This window comes from Marmota monax, unplaced genomic scaffold, assembly GCF_021218885.2.
Source record: "Marmota monax isolate L192 unplaced genomic scaffold, Marmota_monax_Labrador192_F-V1.1 WCK01_AAM20220418_F8-fsc00034, whole genome shotgun sequence".
Classification (NCBI taxonomy): Eukaryota; Metazoa; Chordata; class Mammalia; order Rodentia; family Sciuridae; genus Marmota; species Marmota monax.
The window spans coordinates 8,649,675-8,666,726 of NW_026693934.1; the positions used below are offsets into that span (position 1 = coordinate 8,649,675).

Sequence of the window (17,052 nt, forward strand, 5' to 3'; positions counted from 1 at the left end):
CTCTCTCTCTCTCTCTAAAAAAAAAAAAAAGTTAACCCTTTAAGAACTACACCTGTGAAGGGGAGAACTTCTTTTCTCCTTTCTTTCTTCTCCCTGCTAGCTGTTACCATGGAGCCCAATTGTAACTTATCTTAAAAATGTAGACATCTCTGTGAAGCCCAGCTCAAGGCCACTGGCCTTATTTGCACATTTCTACAAACTACTATACTGGGTACATGTTTGTGAAAAACTAGTAAGGGGGTGTCCAGCACCTGGAGTGCTGGTATCTTTACGGCCAGTGGCCAAGTAAATAAGGTGACGCGAAAATAGGAAGTTTATCTACGTTGAACTCTTTTTGCTGACAGTCCTAAAATCAGCCATGATGAAGATTTCTGGAGAAGCCCAGTTAAGACTTTTCTGTGGAGAAAGGGGGTGCCACTTCATTATAAGTGTGCACACTAGGTCCTAAAAAATTTTTTTCTTTTCTTTTTTTGTACCAGGGATTGAACCCAGAGATAATTAATCACTGAGCAACATCACCAGACCTTTATTAATTTTTAAATTTTGAGGCAAGTTCTTGCTACCTTGCTGAGGCTTGCTTTGAACAAGTGATCCTCCTGCCTCTGCTTCCTGAGCTGCTGGGATTATAGGTATGTGCCACTGTGCTCAGCGCTGGAAGAAGTTTTAATACTCATGGATCCTTGGTAATAAGAGGCACAGCATTCCATGCAGTGCCACCAGGGTCATCATTAGGAGTGAGAGGAAAACATACATAAGAGCTATATTTTGGTGCTGAGGATGGAACCCAGGCTATGTACACACTCTATCACTGAACTACATCTCCAGTTCCTGACAAGAGACTCAATGAGGTTTCTGTGAGAAAAATAGGGAGAGGCAGGGTACGCAGGTTTAGGATGGGACAAATTATAGTTTGAGCTTCTTTTTAGGGTCACATGCATCAGTGTGAAAGCATCGTGTTTGAGTAGAATGTCTGTCATGTAGGACAACTCAAGAGATGGCCCTGGTAGGCTCCATGAGAGAGACCAGCATCTGTCTTTGGACACAATCCTAAGAGGAAAAAGATTTAGAAGGTCAGAGGAAGACACTAGGCACCCAGGCCATGGAGCTGGAGGACTCCCTCCATCAGAAGAATCAGGGTAGCATTATCTTCTGGGCCCTGCTTTGCCTGTGAGTATGATGTTTGTGTTTCCTCTGAGTGAGCATGAGGTGGCCAGGGGCTCTACAAGTCTGGAGAGAAGAGCTTCCTTCCTGGTTTGCTGTCTTCTCTGTTCACTTGAATCACACTCCAGACATGCCCCTGTAACTCTGCCAATCTCCTTGACAGAAGTTGGTGAGAGGTGGAAAGGGCAGGTCTCTGTTTCTCTAGAAACTGACCAGGAGATGGGTGGGTGGGGACAGGCTGCAGGGTTGGGATGGGACTGTCGGGTTCTGAGCCTGGTTCTCTCCTAGGCTGGGACAGAAACCACTTTTACTCTTTACCTGCTTCTGTATATTGCCTGATAACCAGTCCTCCTGTGGACATAATTGGAGGAGAATTGTCTGGCTCACAAATACTGGTGTCCTCCTGCAACCAGGGTAGCTTTGGCTAGGACATCCCAGTTTGTGATGGAAGGAAAGGGTGAGGGACTCTGAGGTCAGGATAAGCATGGCCGTGGGAGGTAGGGGTCAGAGGATGTTGCTGCTTCCTTTGGAGTTCAGAATGCATCAGCTTGAGAGTTTCTCTGAAATGGTCTTGGGATTCCCAGATGCAGATTTTCTGTCGGTATCATCATAGGGGCAGGAATCCTATCCCAGGATAAGCCTTGCAAGGGCTGATGTCTTTCTTCCTCATTGCTCATCCCAATATACTTAGCTCTTGCATACATCTGCTGAACCCACCCCTGAAATAGGGCATAGCTCAGTTGTGAGATGGACCCCCCCCTCCAATTACATGTCCAGACTATGGGACCCACTTTAAGCTAGGTGGCTTTTGAGACTCTCATCCACAGTTATTGATGACAGAGAAGGCCCCCTCCCCTCTGCTCTGGCTGTGTCCAACATAGGGCTTACCCAGCCTGCACTGTATCTCTGCTTAGTGGCTCCTGAGATTTCCTATAGTGGAAATCCCTGTAGGAGCCAGAAATTGACCTTACTATTCAAATGTCTTCAGGACTTCACAATGCCTGGCCCTGGTATCTGTGCTGCAAGGTCAGGAAAGGAGATGCCCTCCTTGTCTCCTCCCAGAGGGCACATGAGGTATTTGTGTCAATGAATCAAAATGAAATAAAACATGTAGTCACTCAGCCCCCATTAGCATGCTCAACAGCCCTCAGTGCCAGTGGCTGCTGTGCTGGCAAAGTGAGAACATGTCCACCCTCACAGATGTTCCCCTGGGGGGGCTGCTAGGTACCTAATAAGGGACTGTTGTCCCTAAACAACTTCATGTCATCCTCAGGAGCAGACACAGAGAGATGGGTTGGGGGTCAGAAGATCCAGGCCCCACTCTGCTGGAGAAGTCCCATGAAGCCTGGCTCTGACTTGAGCACCCCCTTGCTTAGTGGTTTCCTGCATGGAGTGAGCCTGGACGTGCAGAGTGGATCATCTGCTCTGGCTCCAGAAATTCTCCATCATAAACTTAAGAGAACATGTAAATCAATGGATGTGTAACTGATGTGATTCTGCAATCTGTATACAGGGTAAAAATGGGAGTTCATAACCCACTTGAATCAAAGTGTGAAATATGATATATCAAGAACTGCTAAGAGCCAAGTATTTGATGCATGGCATTTTTGGTCGAAAGGTGACGCCAGCTAGCCATTGAGATGATATGATTATGTTAAGATTTGCATTCATATGGATATTGGATTCCTGCTGTTCACCTAGGCCCGCTACGGGACTCCTGGAGAGTTCCCATTGGTTGGGGAAGTACAGTAGGAGGGAGTTCCGGGGGAGGAGCGCTCTCTGCGGGTCCGGGAGGAGGCCGCGTAGGCCGCGTGGGTGGAAAAAAAATCTTCCCCTGCGGTACTGGACATTGGCGGCAGTTTCAAAAAATAAACTTTGTTCCTGCTTGAGTGGCTCGTGATTTTGTGCCCAGCCAGACTGCGGCAAAGAACTATGTAATGTTTTGAACAACCAACAATAAAAATTAAAAAAATAAATAAATAAATAAAATACTCTAAAAAAAAATAATAGAATAAACTTAAGAGAAGGGATCCAGTAAGTAAAAGCTGATGAGGAAGAAAACCAGAGAGACATGGGTGTGGAGTCGATGGGAGGGGAATGAGAAAGCCGATACCTTCTGTGTCCCCATTGCTGCTCCCGTGTTGTTTCAGTCAGCTTTTTTTTTTTTGCTGCTGTGACTGAAAGGCCTCACAAGAACAATATCAGAGGAGGAAAAGTTTATGTGGCGACTCAGGGTTTCAGAGGGCTCAGTCCATAGACAACCGGCTTCATTCCTTGGGGCTCAAGATGAGGCAGAACATCAGGGTGGAAGAGTGTGGTAGAGGGAAGAGGCTCACATGATGATTGGGCAGGGGAGAGAGAGAGAGAGAGACTCCACTTGCCAGATGCAAAACGTATCCCTCCAAGGCAGGCCCCCAATGACCCACCTCCTCCAGCCACACCCTCCCCACCTTCAGTCACCACTCAGTTAATCCCATCAGGGATTAAGTCACTGATTGGGTCAAGGCTCTCATAAACCCAATCATTTCACCTCTAAGCCTTCTTGCATTCTCTCATGCGTGGGCTTTTGGGGGACATTCAAACTCTTTGTGTCTTTGCTTTGTTTTTGTCTTTCTCATCTGTGCTTATCTATAAGTTTTGACATTTCCTCTCAAAACTTTATAGCCTCTTGCTTAATTTTTTAAAAAAATATTTTCTTCTTTTCCACCTTCTGTTTCTCATAAAGCACCCCTTGTCCCTTAGTTTCCTTTAATATGCAATTCATTTATGGAGTAATTTTTCTTCATTTTCAATTCTTCCCCTCTCCTATACCATGCAAGGGAAGGAACCCGGAGCTTCCTCTATGCTAAGTTAGTATCCTAACATACCAGCTCTCTGAAGTAATCCTTCAAATGTTTCTTATTCATGACTCAGTTTTCACTTTTTCCCTAAGTTTTTCTAATTGGTCGATGATGTCAGTTAATATCTTACACATTCTTTTCTTCTTTCTCTCAATATTTTTTTTAAGGTAATAAGGGTTTAACCTAGCAGACTCTATCACTGAGCTACACTCCCAGTATTTTTATTTTTGTTTTGAGACAGGTTCTTGTTAAGTTGCCGAGGCTAGCCTTGAACCGGCAATCCTCCTGCCTCAGCCTCCCACGTCATTGGAATTAAAGCACCTGGTTTCTATCGTTTCTTAATGCCTTACACCTTGTTTTTGAAAGAAATACATTGTAGTACACAAAGTGTATTGAGAAGAAGTGCTTTCATTTTCTGCAATGGTGTTATTCTGCAGTTATTCCTCCCCTCCCCCCCACCATTGTTCTGCATTAAATTTTTTCCTTTTTCACTCTTTGGGTAAATTTTACTTAATTAGTTGATGAATTTTTGCCTAGTAATTAAATTCATCTTTTAACTGGGATATAAAAACATAAAATTGTACACATAATGGGGTAAAATGATGTTTCAATGCATATATACACTGGATAATGTCACTTTTAAACCAGGAGAAGCATATTCATCTCCTAAAGCAATTATCATTTCATTATGGTAAAACCAATAATTTTGGTTATGGTAAAACCAATAATTTTTTTTCTCTTTTAGGTACTGGGGATTGACCCCAAGGACACTCCTGAGCTACAGTTACAGCCCTTTTTACTGTTTTATTTTGTCACCCATGCTGGCCTCAAACTTGTAATCCTCCTGCTTCAGCCTCCTGAGTCTAGGATTACATGTGTGCCCCACTGTACTGGGCTAATTTTTTTTACATGATATTTATTTTCTTGAACTCATAGAGAGAATATGATTTATGTAATTTTTCTAACTTTGCATGGACTGCCTTCTCTCCTGTGAAATGCTAAAACACACAATTGGTTTCTTTTCTGAAGATTTCCTGGCTCTATGTTTCTCCCTACTTTCTTAAGGTCTCTTCTCTCATGACCACTACTGTGACTGTGTGTGGGAGACCAACCTTACACGTGACTGAGTCACACTCCCCGGCTGGGTGTTGAGGTGCTCAGCTGCAGAAATGTGGCAGAGCTTTCCCCACCCTTCTTGGGTTCGAGGGTCAGTGTCTCGTGCATGGGTATGTCTTGCTACAGCCCAATGGGTGAAGCTATGCTCACCTGTTCCTTTGTAATATAACTCCTTTTCCTGTTAAGGATAGAATCTTCCATGGAAGTGCCTTGTGTGTGTCCCCTTCTCTTACTGTGCCCTTGGGTGTGGCCTACCCAGGTGTCAGTGAACTTGCTGACAGTGGACATCATGAAGATAGACTCAGCCCCCTGAAACCTGACCCCTTTTGCCTCATTTGAATAGCTTCTTCTCAATAAAGGGGTCAGCACATGCTCTCCCTCTCTCCTCTTTCTGCAGACCCTTAAGGTCAGAGGAGCCATCACAGCAACCCCAAAGAAAAGGGTATTTGTGTCTCTCATGTGGTTATTTTGTGCAGCCCAGTTAGCCCAGTTCAACTGGAGTAACCCCTGAGCCTTTTAGATGCGAGAACAGAAATCCTGCAACTGTGTCCTGCCTTGAGTCTGCCCCTCAGCAGAGGGGGAACTATATAACAGCTCAGAGGGAATTGCTGCCACTGTTTCACCAAAATCTATTTATTCCCTTTAAATGGTGTGTGCTTTCTGATTCAGTTAGCTTTAAAGTTATTTTTGATTATATGCATCTTTTAAAACTATTTCATCTCTGTGTTACTTTGTTTTTACTGATCTTTTATGCCTAAGAATTTTATTCTGATAATTAATTTTTAGATTATTATTTACTTGTTTATGCATTATCTTTGTTTTTAATTTATATTTGAGTCATTTGACTTCAGAGTTGTTTTCATTTTATTGATATTTATTTATGGTGCTGAGACTAGAACCCAGGTGTGCTTTATATCTGTTATATTCCTAGTGCCTATGCCCCCGCCAACCCACCTTGAATTCCTGATGCTCCTGCTTTAGCCTCCACATCACTGGGATTACAGGTGAGTGCTACCATGCCTGGCTGTGTTTGCAACTCCACAGGCCCCTTCTCTCCAAGGCGCTCCCTTTCTTGTTCCTGAGAGCCTAGGAGTGACAAAAATCTCTATTGCTGTTGCTTATACCAGGATCCTGCTCTGGGCTTTCTCATGCCCTTACACCCAACCATACCCTGATAATTTTTCTTTTCTTTTCTCCAGTACTAGAGATTAAACCCAGAGGAGCTCTACCATTAAGAAACATCTCCAGACCTTTTTATTTTTTATTTTGAGAAGGGTCTCCTAAATTGTGCAGTGTAGGCTCTAACTTGTGATCTCCTGTCCCAGTCTCCCATGTTGCAGGGATTATAAGCATGTGTCACTGCATCCAGACAAACATTGGTTCTTCAGTAAATAAGCACTCTGAAAATATACCAACTTAAGTGTACTCTCTACAAAGTCCATACCTTTGGTGAAAGTCATGCAAGGGATACCCCTAGACCCTGGCTCACCAGTCCTGAAGATGTGTTCTCCACGCTGGGAACCTCCCTTTCAACCAACCACAGTGGGGCAGGGCAGCTGATTCCTCTAAAATGTGGCCTCCAAGGAAAAGTCAGACAGGGCCTGTGGCCTCTAGTGGGAAGAACAAACTCTTGTGGTCTTTCTCCAGATCTTGGTGTGAAATCCTCCTCAGGTTACTACCTACATGACCTCAGACAAGTAACTGAACCATCCAGATCTGTAAAAATAGATTGCACCTGGCTAATAGAAGTGAGTGCTGAGGTGGATCCCAGGTAGCGGGGAGTGGGGCTAAAGCTGTGATCCAGTAGGTCTGCAGAGAACACTAGGTGTGGGAGCCTGCCTGCACTGTTAGAGGAGGCCTGAGGGACTTGGGCAATCAGATAACCCCAAGCTTCCCACGGGAACATGCCTGTTAAGGGACAAGGCTGAAGTTTGCGTGTGGGTGAACACCAGGCCAGGCGGCATGAGCCACCCTGGGTGGAAGATAAGTGGCAATGGGAACTGTGGGTGGCCAGTGCTCCAGGGGCCAGCTGAGTGCTAGGCCAGCAAGTCCTGGGCCTTCTAAGCCTCAAACACACAAGCTGAAGCAAGCCCACAGGCACTGGGGCCCAGGCTGATGGAGATATGGGGAGGGGAGGTGGTGGGTACAGGGGCAACAGGGCTCCCAAGATTGCTGACCCAAGACACAGATCTCAGGGCCCTTTGCCTTTTACTTGAAACTTCTCCAGAAGAGCCTCCGTGACCTGTGGGCCTGGAAGACACTTGCTCATACTCAACCGGGGCAAATCATCCAGCTCCAGGATCATGAGAACTTCCCCCACATACTGGGGTTCCAACCCCTGCACTGTGGCTCCTTCTAGAAAACCACATACCCTTGAGGGCAAGACTGGGGCCTGAAGACAGTGACAAAACTCACATATGGCCAGCCCAGTCCCCTGGGTGTCCCCTCAGCTGTCCCTTCCTAGGGAGGAGTGAGGCCCTCTACCACTAAGTACCTTGAAGCCCAGCAGGGCATGAGGTATGGCACTGACAGGTTCAAAACAGGAGCCAGAAGTTCCTTGGGTTGTTTTTATTTCATCAGGCCTGGGCCTTAGATGGACAGGACAGCCCAGAGATGGAAGCATGGAAGGACAGTGCAGAGCTCAGCCAGGGGCCTTGTGGAGGAAAGCTGGGCGTGGACATGCTGGGAGCCTGTCACTGAGCACTGACCAAACTCAGCCACAGCAGGAGGAACTGAGCAGACAGCAGCACAGTCATCCTGGGCTTCAGGACAGGGCTCAGAGCAGGCTGCTTTTGTGTAGATGAGGCCATGATGCTGCTGGGGGTGGGAGCCTCCTTCTGGTGCTGCTTGATCCAGTCAGCGAAGTAGCTGAGATTGGTGAAGACACTGGGACCAACGGGAAAACGGCATTCTGCGCTCCAGCTGGTCAGTCCAAACAGGTACCAAACACCGCCCAGCGGGCAGACAAGGGGACCCCCAGAATCTCCCTGAGGAGAAAGACAAAGGACATGGGTAGTAGGACCAAGACAGGCAGAAATATGCATTACCCAGTATGAAGAGGACAAGGTGGACACGAGAGGTCTCCTGGCTGTCTTTGCAACTCCAAAGGACCCTTCTCTCCAAGGCTCTCCCTTTTCTTGTTCCTGAGAGCCTAGGAGTGACAAAAATCTCTGTTGCTGCTGCTTATCCCAGGATCCTGCTCTGGGCTTTCTCATGCCCGTACACCCAACCACACCCTGATAATTTTTCTTTTCTTTTTTTTTTTTTTTCGGTACTAGAGATTAAACTCGGAGGAGCTCTACCATTAAGAAACATCTTCAGAGTCATGTTCATCAGAACCACAGAGGTAATTTTTTAAAATCCAGGTACAGATGGCCGGGCGCAGTAGTGCACGCCTGTAATCCCAGTGGTTCAGGAGGCTGAGACAGGAGGATCACAAGTTCAAAGCCAGCCTCACAAATGGTGAGGTGCTAAGCAACTCAGTCAGACCCTATCTCAAAATAAAATACAAAATAGGGCTAGGGGTGTGGCTCAGTGGTCAAGTGTCTCTGAGTTCAATCTCTAGTACCCAAATAAATAAATAAAATCCGGGTACAGGATAAACCTCCTGGATCAATATCTCCAGGCCAGGACCCTAGAGACCCATTCCACAGCTGACAGTCACAGACCTATGAGAAGCACTGGGGGATGCTAGGAGCCACAGTGTGCCCTCCACCTTTTCATCCACATGGGAGATGGCTTTGAGGTCCATGGGGTGGCTGGGTGGCTGGCCTGGAGGCCTGGCCCAGGGACTTTGGTTAAATCCTCTGTCCAGCAAGGCATCTATGCCTTTGTCTTTGACTTAATAGGTCTCTAGCATATCTTCATTTCCTTAACTGAGCTTCTTTAGAAAATGCCAAGCTGTTGAATGTGCTAAGGGTAAAAGAGGTGCTGCTTGGCCCGGTCTGGGGCTCAGTTGGAAACACACAGAGTTCCAGGGTCTTCAGAAGAATGCTCGGTAATGTTAAATATGGCAGGGCCCCAGAAGGGAAGGTCCCTTTTTAAAATCACAGGTGAAATGGCTTTATCTCACAAGCCAAAAACAGGAGCTCAAAGAAACATATTGCCTTCCAGCTGTCTGTTGAATAATACCCCCTGGGGAGTCTCTATGCAAGCGGTGCTTGATGTGACAAGACCACATGTCCACACACCTGCACATATAACATGTGGAAAGGGGGCCACACAGGCAACAGGAAGAGTCCCAGAAGGTCTATACTAACTGGACCATCAGAGAGCTTCTCTGAGGAGACTGGAGGAGCAGTGAGGCCTGAGTGTGGTGAGAGACAGGCAAGGACACGGAAATTCTCAGCAGGGAGGTGAAGGGACTGTGTGCAGATTCTGAAAGGATGTTCTGGGGCTGCTGGGGCCAGACCAGCAGCAGGGCTCTGGAACTCTTCAGGATACAGCTGTGGAAGAAAGGAGGGGGGCAGTGTCTGGTGGGAAATGGTCAGCACACAGGATTTTCCATGTCTGATCCCCTCTTCATCCAGGTTCAAATGCAAGGCAAGAGCAGCAGGCTGACCATTGAGAAAAGGTTGGGTCCTGGTGTCCAGAGGAGGGGTGAAGAGTGCAGGGGAGACAGGAGGGGCCCTCTTGCAGCGTGTGACAGACAGAAGTGAGGACTGAGTAACAGGAGGAGGTTGTGGGGTCAGGAAGTGAGCATGTGAGGAATACTTCTGAGCTGCAGGGCCAGCCAGGAAAGAGCAAGAGCAAGAGGGAAAGCACAAGAGAGGGAGGGGAGGCTGCAGGAGTGGGGGGAACACAACTCTCAAGGGGGTCAGAGACTCTCCAAGCTTAACTTAATGGCCATGCATCCTTAGAGTGCTGTCCACGTCCTCTCTTTAATTTCCTCACTATAAAATGGAAAGTTTACACAGAGAAAACATTCATAATATGTGCATCCAATGATGGACCCATATCCACAATATATATAAAGAGATCCTATGATTCAATACAAACGACAGATGACCCCCACACTTCACAAAAAGGCAATAATATATGAAAAATAGTTTGTAATAGACATATAAGAATATTTATCTTCATTAGTTATCAGGTGCAGATCAAAAATCACATACAGTGGTTAAAATGAAAACAGTGGATGATCCAGAGTACTGGCAAGCAACGTGCAGCAAATTGAACTCTCAGTCACTGCTGATGGGAGTATAAATGGACACAATCATGAAATAACAATCCACTACCAGGGTGATCTCCAATCAAAATGGGGACCTAAAGCTCACACACACAGGATGTTCACAGCAATGACATTCACAGAGAGCCCAAATGGAAACTGCCCCCAATTCCACCAATACGAGAAGGGATAAGTAGATATGTGTGCTTACACAGTGGAATGGATAAATGTCATTAGCATATTAGTGACTAAAAGAGACCAGGCAAAAGCCCTCATCACATCTGATTTGCATTCAGGTTAAGTTTAAGAACAAAGCCATAGCACCTTATAAACTAGGAGGGGGCTATTCTGGAGGAGTTAATGACAGGAAGGGGCAATGAGTGGGACCCTGTGGGTGCTGCTATATGAATATATCCCTTTCTAAAAATTCATCAAGCTGTTCAAGTTATATCTCCTCTTTTCTCCATGCTACACTTTGACAACATTTTTAAAAAGATACAAAGAAAATGGATGGGATATTAACGGTGCTCTTTAGGGGCTCTAGGTACAAAGAAGACCCAGGGGGAGGGAACACAGCAGCAGAGAGGTGGCTGAGTCCAGCTGGAGACTATGAGTTGGTTCACTTACCCGGCAGATGGATGTTCCATTCATGGGGTCCCCAGCACACACCATGTCGTCAAATACACCAACAGATTTTGAGCCAGTTGCGTTGGGGTCTGAATATCTATAATAGGCGTTACAGTCCTCATTGTCTAAGAGACTGACCTCTGCCTCCTGAAGCGTTATAGCAGGTGGCAGTGATTCTGTGGGAGAGGATTCAGATGTGAGGTGCAGCCCAGGGCAAAGCCAACTCCCTCTCCTGCCTGCTTGCTGATGGAGGGTGCCCACTCTAGCTGGCAGGGGCTGGGAAGGCCTCCCAGTTGAAGGCAAGACCAGGAGAAAAGGTGTTCTCAAGAGCTGTGGTAAGGGGTCTGTGTGGAAAGGACCAGGACAGAGGTCAGTGTGACTGCAAAGGCCCAAGAGCAGGGACTTGAAAAGATGAGACACAATCATAGCAGGGCCCAGAACAGGCAGCGTCTTCCTCACCAGTCTGTGGAATTGGGATTTTATCCCAAGCACACTTCAAAATAATAGAAACATTTACTTATGTTTCAGAAACAATTCTTCTGGCTGCTGTGGAGACAGTACTGGAGGCAGCAAAGATGGGAACTGGGACTCTCAGTCTGACTAAGATGCAGCAGTGGCATGTTTCACGGGTGCCAATAAGACCGGCCCCATCTCAAGGAGCAAGTGGACTTGGACAACTGGATTCTATTTCCAGTTGTCACTCACACATGTGGCCTGGGGTCCCCACTTAGGAGCACAATGCTAGGATGATGGCTTACATGGCACAGTGCTTGCTATCTAAGGCCCTGATGGGTGGCAAATCCCAGACCTGAGTTCAGGCCAAGCAACTGTGGTCAGGCGAGGGCCTGAAGAAAGGACACTGAGGGCCCACTGATGTCAGCTACTCTGTGCCCTCGTGGTTGCCCCAGCCCATGACTTCCCTTCGTGCTCCAACTATTATCTAGACCCATTTTGGAGATCCTCCTTGCCTTGCGAGTGGTTCTTGGAAAGCGACAATACATCCCAGCAGGGGGACCTTGGAAATGTTGAAGTGTTAGCTATTCTCATGATTGACATTTGAGACCAAGACCAGGGATGATGATTCTGACCTCAACCTCAAAGAAGTTCCTGTCTCCAAAGCCTATGCAGAGATGTTCTTCCAGATAGTAACCCCATGAATCACGCCAAATTTACATTTTGCTTTTTTTTTTTCACTCACCAGTATATTTTCCTAGATCAAAAGCATGTAAAAATCTTTGCTTGACATTCTCCCTCTCAACCTAAAACTACACAGTCAGCCGAGCATGGTGGTGCATGCCTGCAATCCCAGCGGCTCGGGAGGCTAAGGCAAGAGGATTGCAAGTTCAAAGGCAGCCTCAGCAATGGCGAGGCACTAAGCAACTCAGTGAGACCCTATCTCTAAATAAAATACAAAATAGGGCTAGACATGTAGTTCAGTGTTCCAGGAGTCCCTGAGTTCAATCCCCAGTACCAAAAAACAAAAAACAAAACAACAACAACAAGAAAAAACTCTACACAGTCGTCCTTCATATCTGCAGGGACCCCATACCAAAATTTCAAATGCTCAAGTCCTTTATTAAAAAAAGGTATAGTATATGCATAGAACTAATACTTTGTTATGCTCTAAATCATCCCTAGATTATTTGTAATACCTAACACAATGTAAGTTCTATGTAAACAGTTGTTATACTATATTGTTTATAGAATAATGAAAATACATATTACCTAACCCCCATTCTTCTCCCACCATTTTGTGTGTGTGTGTGTGTGTGTGTGTGTGTGTGTGTAGGGGGGATTGAAACCAGGAGTATTTGAGCCATACCCTAGCCTCTTTTAAATTTTTATTTAGAGACTGGGTTTCACTAAATTGCTGAAGTTGGTTTTGAACTCATGATTCTCCTGTTTTAGCCTTCTGAGCCACTGAGATTATAGGCATGGGCCACCGTGGCTGGCCCATCAATGATTTGGATCCACCATTGTTTGAGTCCACAGATGTGGAACCTGAGGAAACTGGCAGAATAGGCAAGTTTTGCTTGCACTCAACGATGAGCAGTGAGGTTCAGAGAGGTAAATGTCCTTCAGCCATAAATGCCCCAGCTGGTCTTAGCCAGATACAGGTCCTTTTCTTATGGATACTCAACACTTTCCATAGCCATGAAAGATAAATCAGAACCTTGGAGTCTGGCTGTTCAGAGCCCTGGAAATGAGAATGGCTCTGGAGTCAAAGAGCTCAAGTTTCTGATTCTGAAAGCAAGAGGTTTTTTTTGTTTTCCTTCTTGTTTTTTCGTTTGTTTTGTTTTGTTTTGTTTTCACAGTAGACTGAGGAATCTGTGAAGTTTTAGAAGGACAGGAAGAGCCTACAATGGTCTCCCCACCCCTTGCCCTCTTTTGCTTGCCTGCATGATCAGTTTCATCAACTGTCATCCCCCAGCCACTTATCCAGCAGGAACTCTTAGGGTCCGGCTTTGTGGAGCTCTCAGGGAGACAGGCAGGCAGGACGTGGGAGTTGAAATTCACAGGCACGTGCAGCTTCATCAAGGTGATGTCACTCCCTAAAAAGTGATGCTTGTCGAAGTCTGGGTGGACAATGAGCTGGCTCACTGCCATCTGCATGCTGTAGTTACTGGGATCGGTCATCCGGTTGTACCCTAGCAGGATCCAGTAGTCATCTGGGTTCTGGGACCTGTCGGGAGGCAGATGCTCTGAGTGCTGCACGGGCACCCTGGCTCCGACTGTCCACCCACCTGGCAGACAACCAGCCTCACCCCATCATTTCAGAAGTTTCTCTGGCCTCCTTTTCTAATACCGGGATAGCCCTTCTCTTGAGGTAAGTTTGATTCTGCCCACAGCCCTAGGATATTAGTCCTTTGAAGGCTTCTAATGGCTTTTCCAGCATGCCCCAGAATCCAAGGAGCAGAGGACCTTATTGCTAGAAAGAAACATATAGGGTACATCAAGTTGCGCTCCTTCATCTTGGAGGGGAAGAGATGTGTCGCATATTCATCCCTGATCAAACCCTCTTATGGCCCAACAGACTTCTCAAAGTCCCCACTTCCTAGGCCAGCATGACCCCTCCCTCCAATCCTCACATCATCCTCTCTACAAGCTGGCTGGCTCCAACCTGGGCACAGGCACTCGACAAGTCGTAGTGAAGGAAAAGGAGGAATACATGGAAACTTCTTGTTTTTGAAACCCCAGTGACCTTCCAGCCCACATGACACACTTGTGTGGTGCCCCTACCCAGACTCCTCATGCCTGGATCCTTCTCTCCAAAAGACCCTCCAGTTCCATGCTTTCACACTGGATGGAACCATGGTGCCCCCCCCCTGACATGTCCTTAGGGTCTAATGTGGAAGTTGGGCTTGTGTCTCACTTTCAAGGTGGGTCTTGCATCTCCACATCTCCCATGTGGGCTTGGTACTCCTAGGTGCTGAATATAAGAATGGAACCCAGTTGGGATCTCACAGTCAGCTACTCCTACAGCTCTGACTTCTGGGATGAACTGTGGTGTCCTCCTTTTTCTCTCTGGTCACAGAGTGAGTCAGCCTCCTGATGACCTGCCTCACTCTCTCAGGGCAGAAACTATTTACTTATGCCTTATACTACCCTCAGCTCTTCCTAGGTACATATCACTACAGGAGCAGCAGGAACCCCTGGTGTTGGTTAAACAGGGTCCCAGGACAACTCCAGAGAGGAATGTAGTGGAATGTGCAGGTTGCTAGGACCTGGGCGAAAGACTCCACAGAAGGTGTGCCCTGAATAGCTTATGGAGAGCCCTGGCTAGAGGAGGCAAGACATCTGTCTATGTGGGCTAACCCCAATCCACCTGCCCTGGGAAACAGGGACCTGGGACTAGCATTCTAACACGTGGACCTGTTCTACACGTGTGGCCAGGGATAAGTTCACAGTCACTACCATTTGCACAAGAGTTAACTAAGGTCTGATGACATCTGCAGACACTGTCTAGGGGTGGGTAGGACACAGACTACAAAGTCCATCCTGAGAGGGATGAGATTTTTATCCCTAGTGTTTATGGAAAATAAAGAGTAGGGGTGGTCATTTTTGAACTCAAGTCTAATTTCCAGTATTTATTGGTAATCACAACCAGAGTGAATTAATTTCTAGTTAGCTATTTAAAAGTAACATGTGGGCCGGGTTGTAGCTCAGTGGTAGAGCACTTGCCTTGCGCGCGTGAGGCCCTGGGTTCAACCCTCAGCACCACATAAGTAAATAAATATCATGTCCATCTACAATTAAAAATATATTTAAAAAAATAAAAATAAAAGCAATGTGCATGTCATGGTGACAACTACATCATCTTGGTGGGTTTACCAAAGTGGAAGTGGGGGTGGGGAGTGCAGGGCATCCTTAGGGTGTAAGATGAAGTCCAAGGCCTCTGCCTGAAAGATGCCCACAAACAAGCAGGGATGGCATTCCAGGTAGAGGGCACATTGGGCCAAAGGCAGAGCAACAGCACAGGGACATCTGATGGCAGCAAACTATCCTAGAATAAAGCCTAAATAGGAAAGTCTCTTCTATCCTGCCCACCTTGTGCCTCCCTCCTGCAGTCCCTTCCTAATGGCTGGGGCCCCACAGAGGGAAATTGCACCTTTGGAAGCAGTGGGCTGCAGAGGCCACCCAGTTGCTGTCAATGAGGGCAGCTCCACAGACATATGTGCCATTGAGAAATACACTGGCCTGCCATGGCCACTGTTCAGGTTCTGCATTCTGACCACCAAAGATCTTCCCTGTAAATCTGGTCCTGCCACATACTGCGGAGACAATTCCAGACATGAAGTATCTGCATTCAGAATACCAGCCCTTGATGCCCCCACATATCAACTTCAACAGCACCTAGGGGACACCATGTCCCCTCCTCTCATTTCCCAGGTAGGAATATCCAAGGCCCAGGATGAAGTGACACGCATGGGTTCCGGCGGGGGGGGGGGGGTATCAGCCTGATGCTGCATCTCATGGAAAAAGTAAGCACAGAGCAGAGGTCCAGGGAGGGTGGTGGGTCCTGAACTGGGCTCAGATCTTTTTCACCTAAGGAGCACAGCCCTATTTGAAGACAAACTGAAAACTGACAGAAGGGATGTTACTGTTCAGGGCTTAGGTTGCTTGACTGTGACCTCACACCTCTGCTGGTTAAAGAGAAGGTGTGATAACACCCAGAAAAGCTAATGCAGGCCCTTGGCCCATGAACTGACATGAAATTCATTGCAGAAAAACTATAAGGGAAACAAGGCACCCTTTTAATATTCCCCTTTCCCAGGCCTTCTCAGTCCCCCTCCCATTGTCCCCTCTCCTGGTTCAGAGGCCTCCTGGCTGCCTACTTTCAGGACTCCTATAGCTAGATTTGGCCTGGCTGAGGTTATCCTAGGAAATGTCAGGGGTCGGGAGAAGGGATATGAGTTCTGCTGAAAGACGACTAGCGCCTGGCCCCTCTGAGGCCACCCCTTGCATCTGCCCGCTTACCCTCTGATAGGTTGGGCATGGTGTTTTGGGCATGCAGTGGCTGCAGACACAGGCAGAACAGGAGAGTAGCCAGCATACAGGGCCCCTGCCTGCCTTCGCCAGATAGTTTGATCCCGGTACTCGCCATGTGGTCGGTTCACATCTGCTTCGCGGATGAATCAGACAGCGCGCGCTCCTGTAGCAAACAGCTCGCTGGCAAACCGCCTGGGTCTGTCCAGGGGTTCCAGGGACCAGACCTCACCAATGGCTGCCCAGTGCGAGAAGTGGCAAGCCGAAAGTGCAAGAGCCCCAGGGTTGCAGGAGACAAAGATCACTGGGAGGCCCCAGATTGAAGGGAGAGACAGGGTGTTACAGGGCCCCTCCCTCTCACCTCCATTTGACTTCCTCCCCAATGCAAAATACACTCACCACGTTTTTCCACCCAAATTTCCACGAGTCCCATCCCAATATAACGTCCACTCAAAATGCAAAAATGTCATCGTCCACACCTAAAAATCACCACCTCATCAGTCCACAATGTCCTCCTCAAAATCCTCTAAATTCGGTGTGGATGAGTTTCCCCAGCAGTAATCTATTAAATACAGTTCTTGAGTACAATTCTTGAAATATTTCCAATTCAGGGCTTTGTGCAAGTTAGATAACTGCTGTACCACTGAGCTACAT

The 17,052-nt window shown here is 47.1% G+C and overlaps 1 protein-coding gene across 1 annotated transcript; it reads right to left on the reverse strand.

Moving 5' to 3' along the window:
• Positions 1-7,679: 7,679 nt before the first annotated feature.
• On the reverse strand, positions 7,680-11,080 carry LOC124106167 (serine protease 40-like). Its single transcript, XM_046463734.2, has 2 exons — positions 10,912-11,080; positions 7,680-8,104 (listed from the first exon to the last, which is right to left on the reverse strand). Exons 1-2 carry the CDS (start codon positions 10,954-10,956, stop codon positions 7,811-7,813), a joined length of 339 nt encoding a protein of 112 aa, XP_046319690.2. The 5' UTR covers positions 10,957-11,080; the 3' UTR covers positions 7,680-7,810.
• Between the last annotated feature and the right edge of the window lie 5,972 nt (positions 11,081-17,052).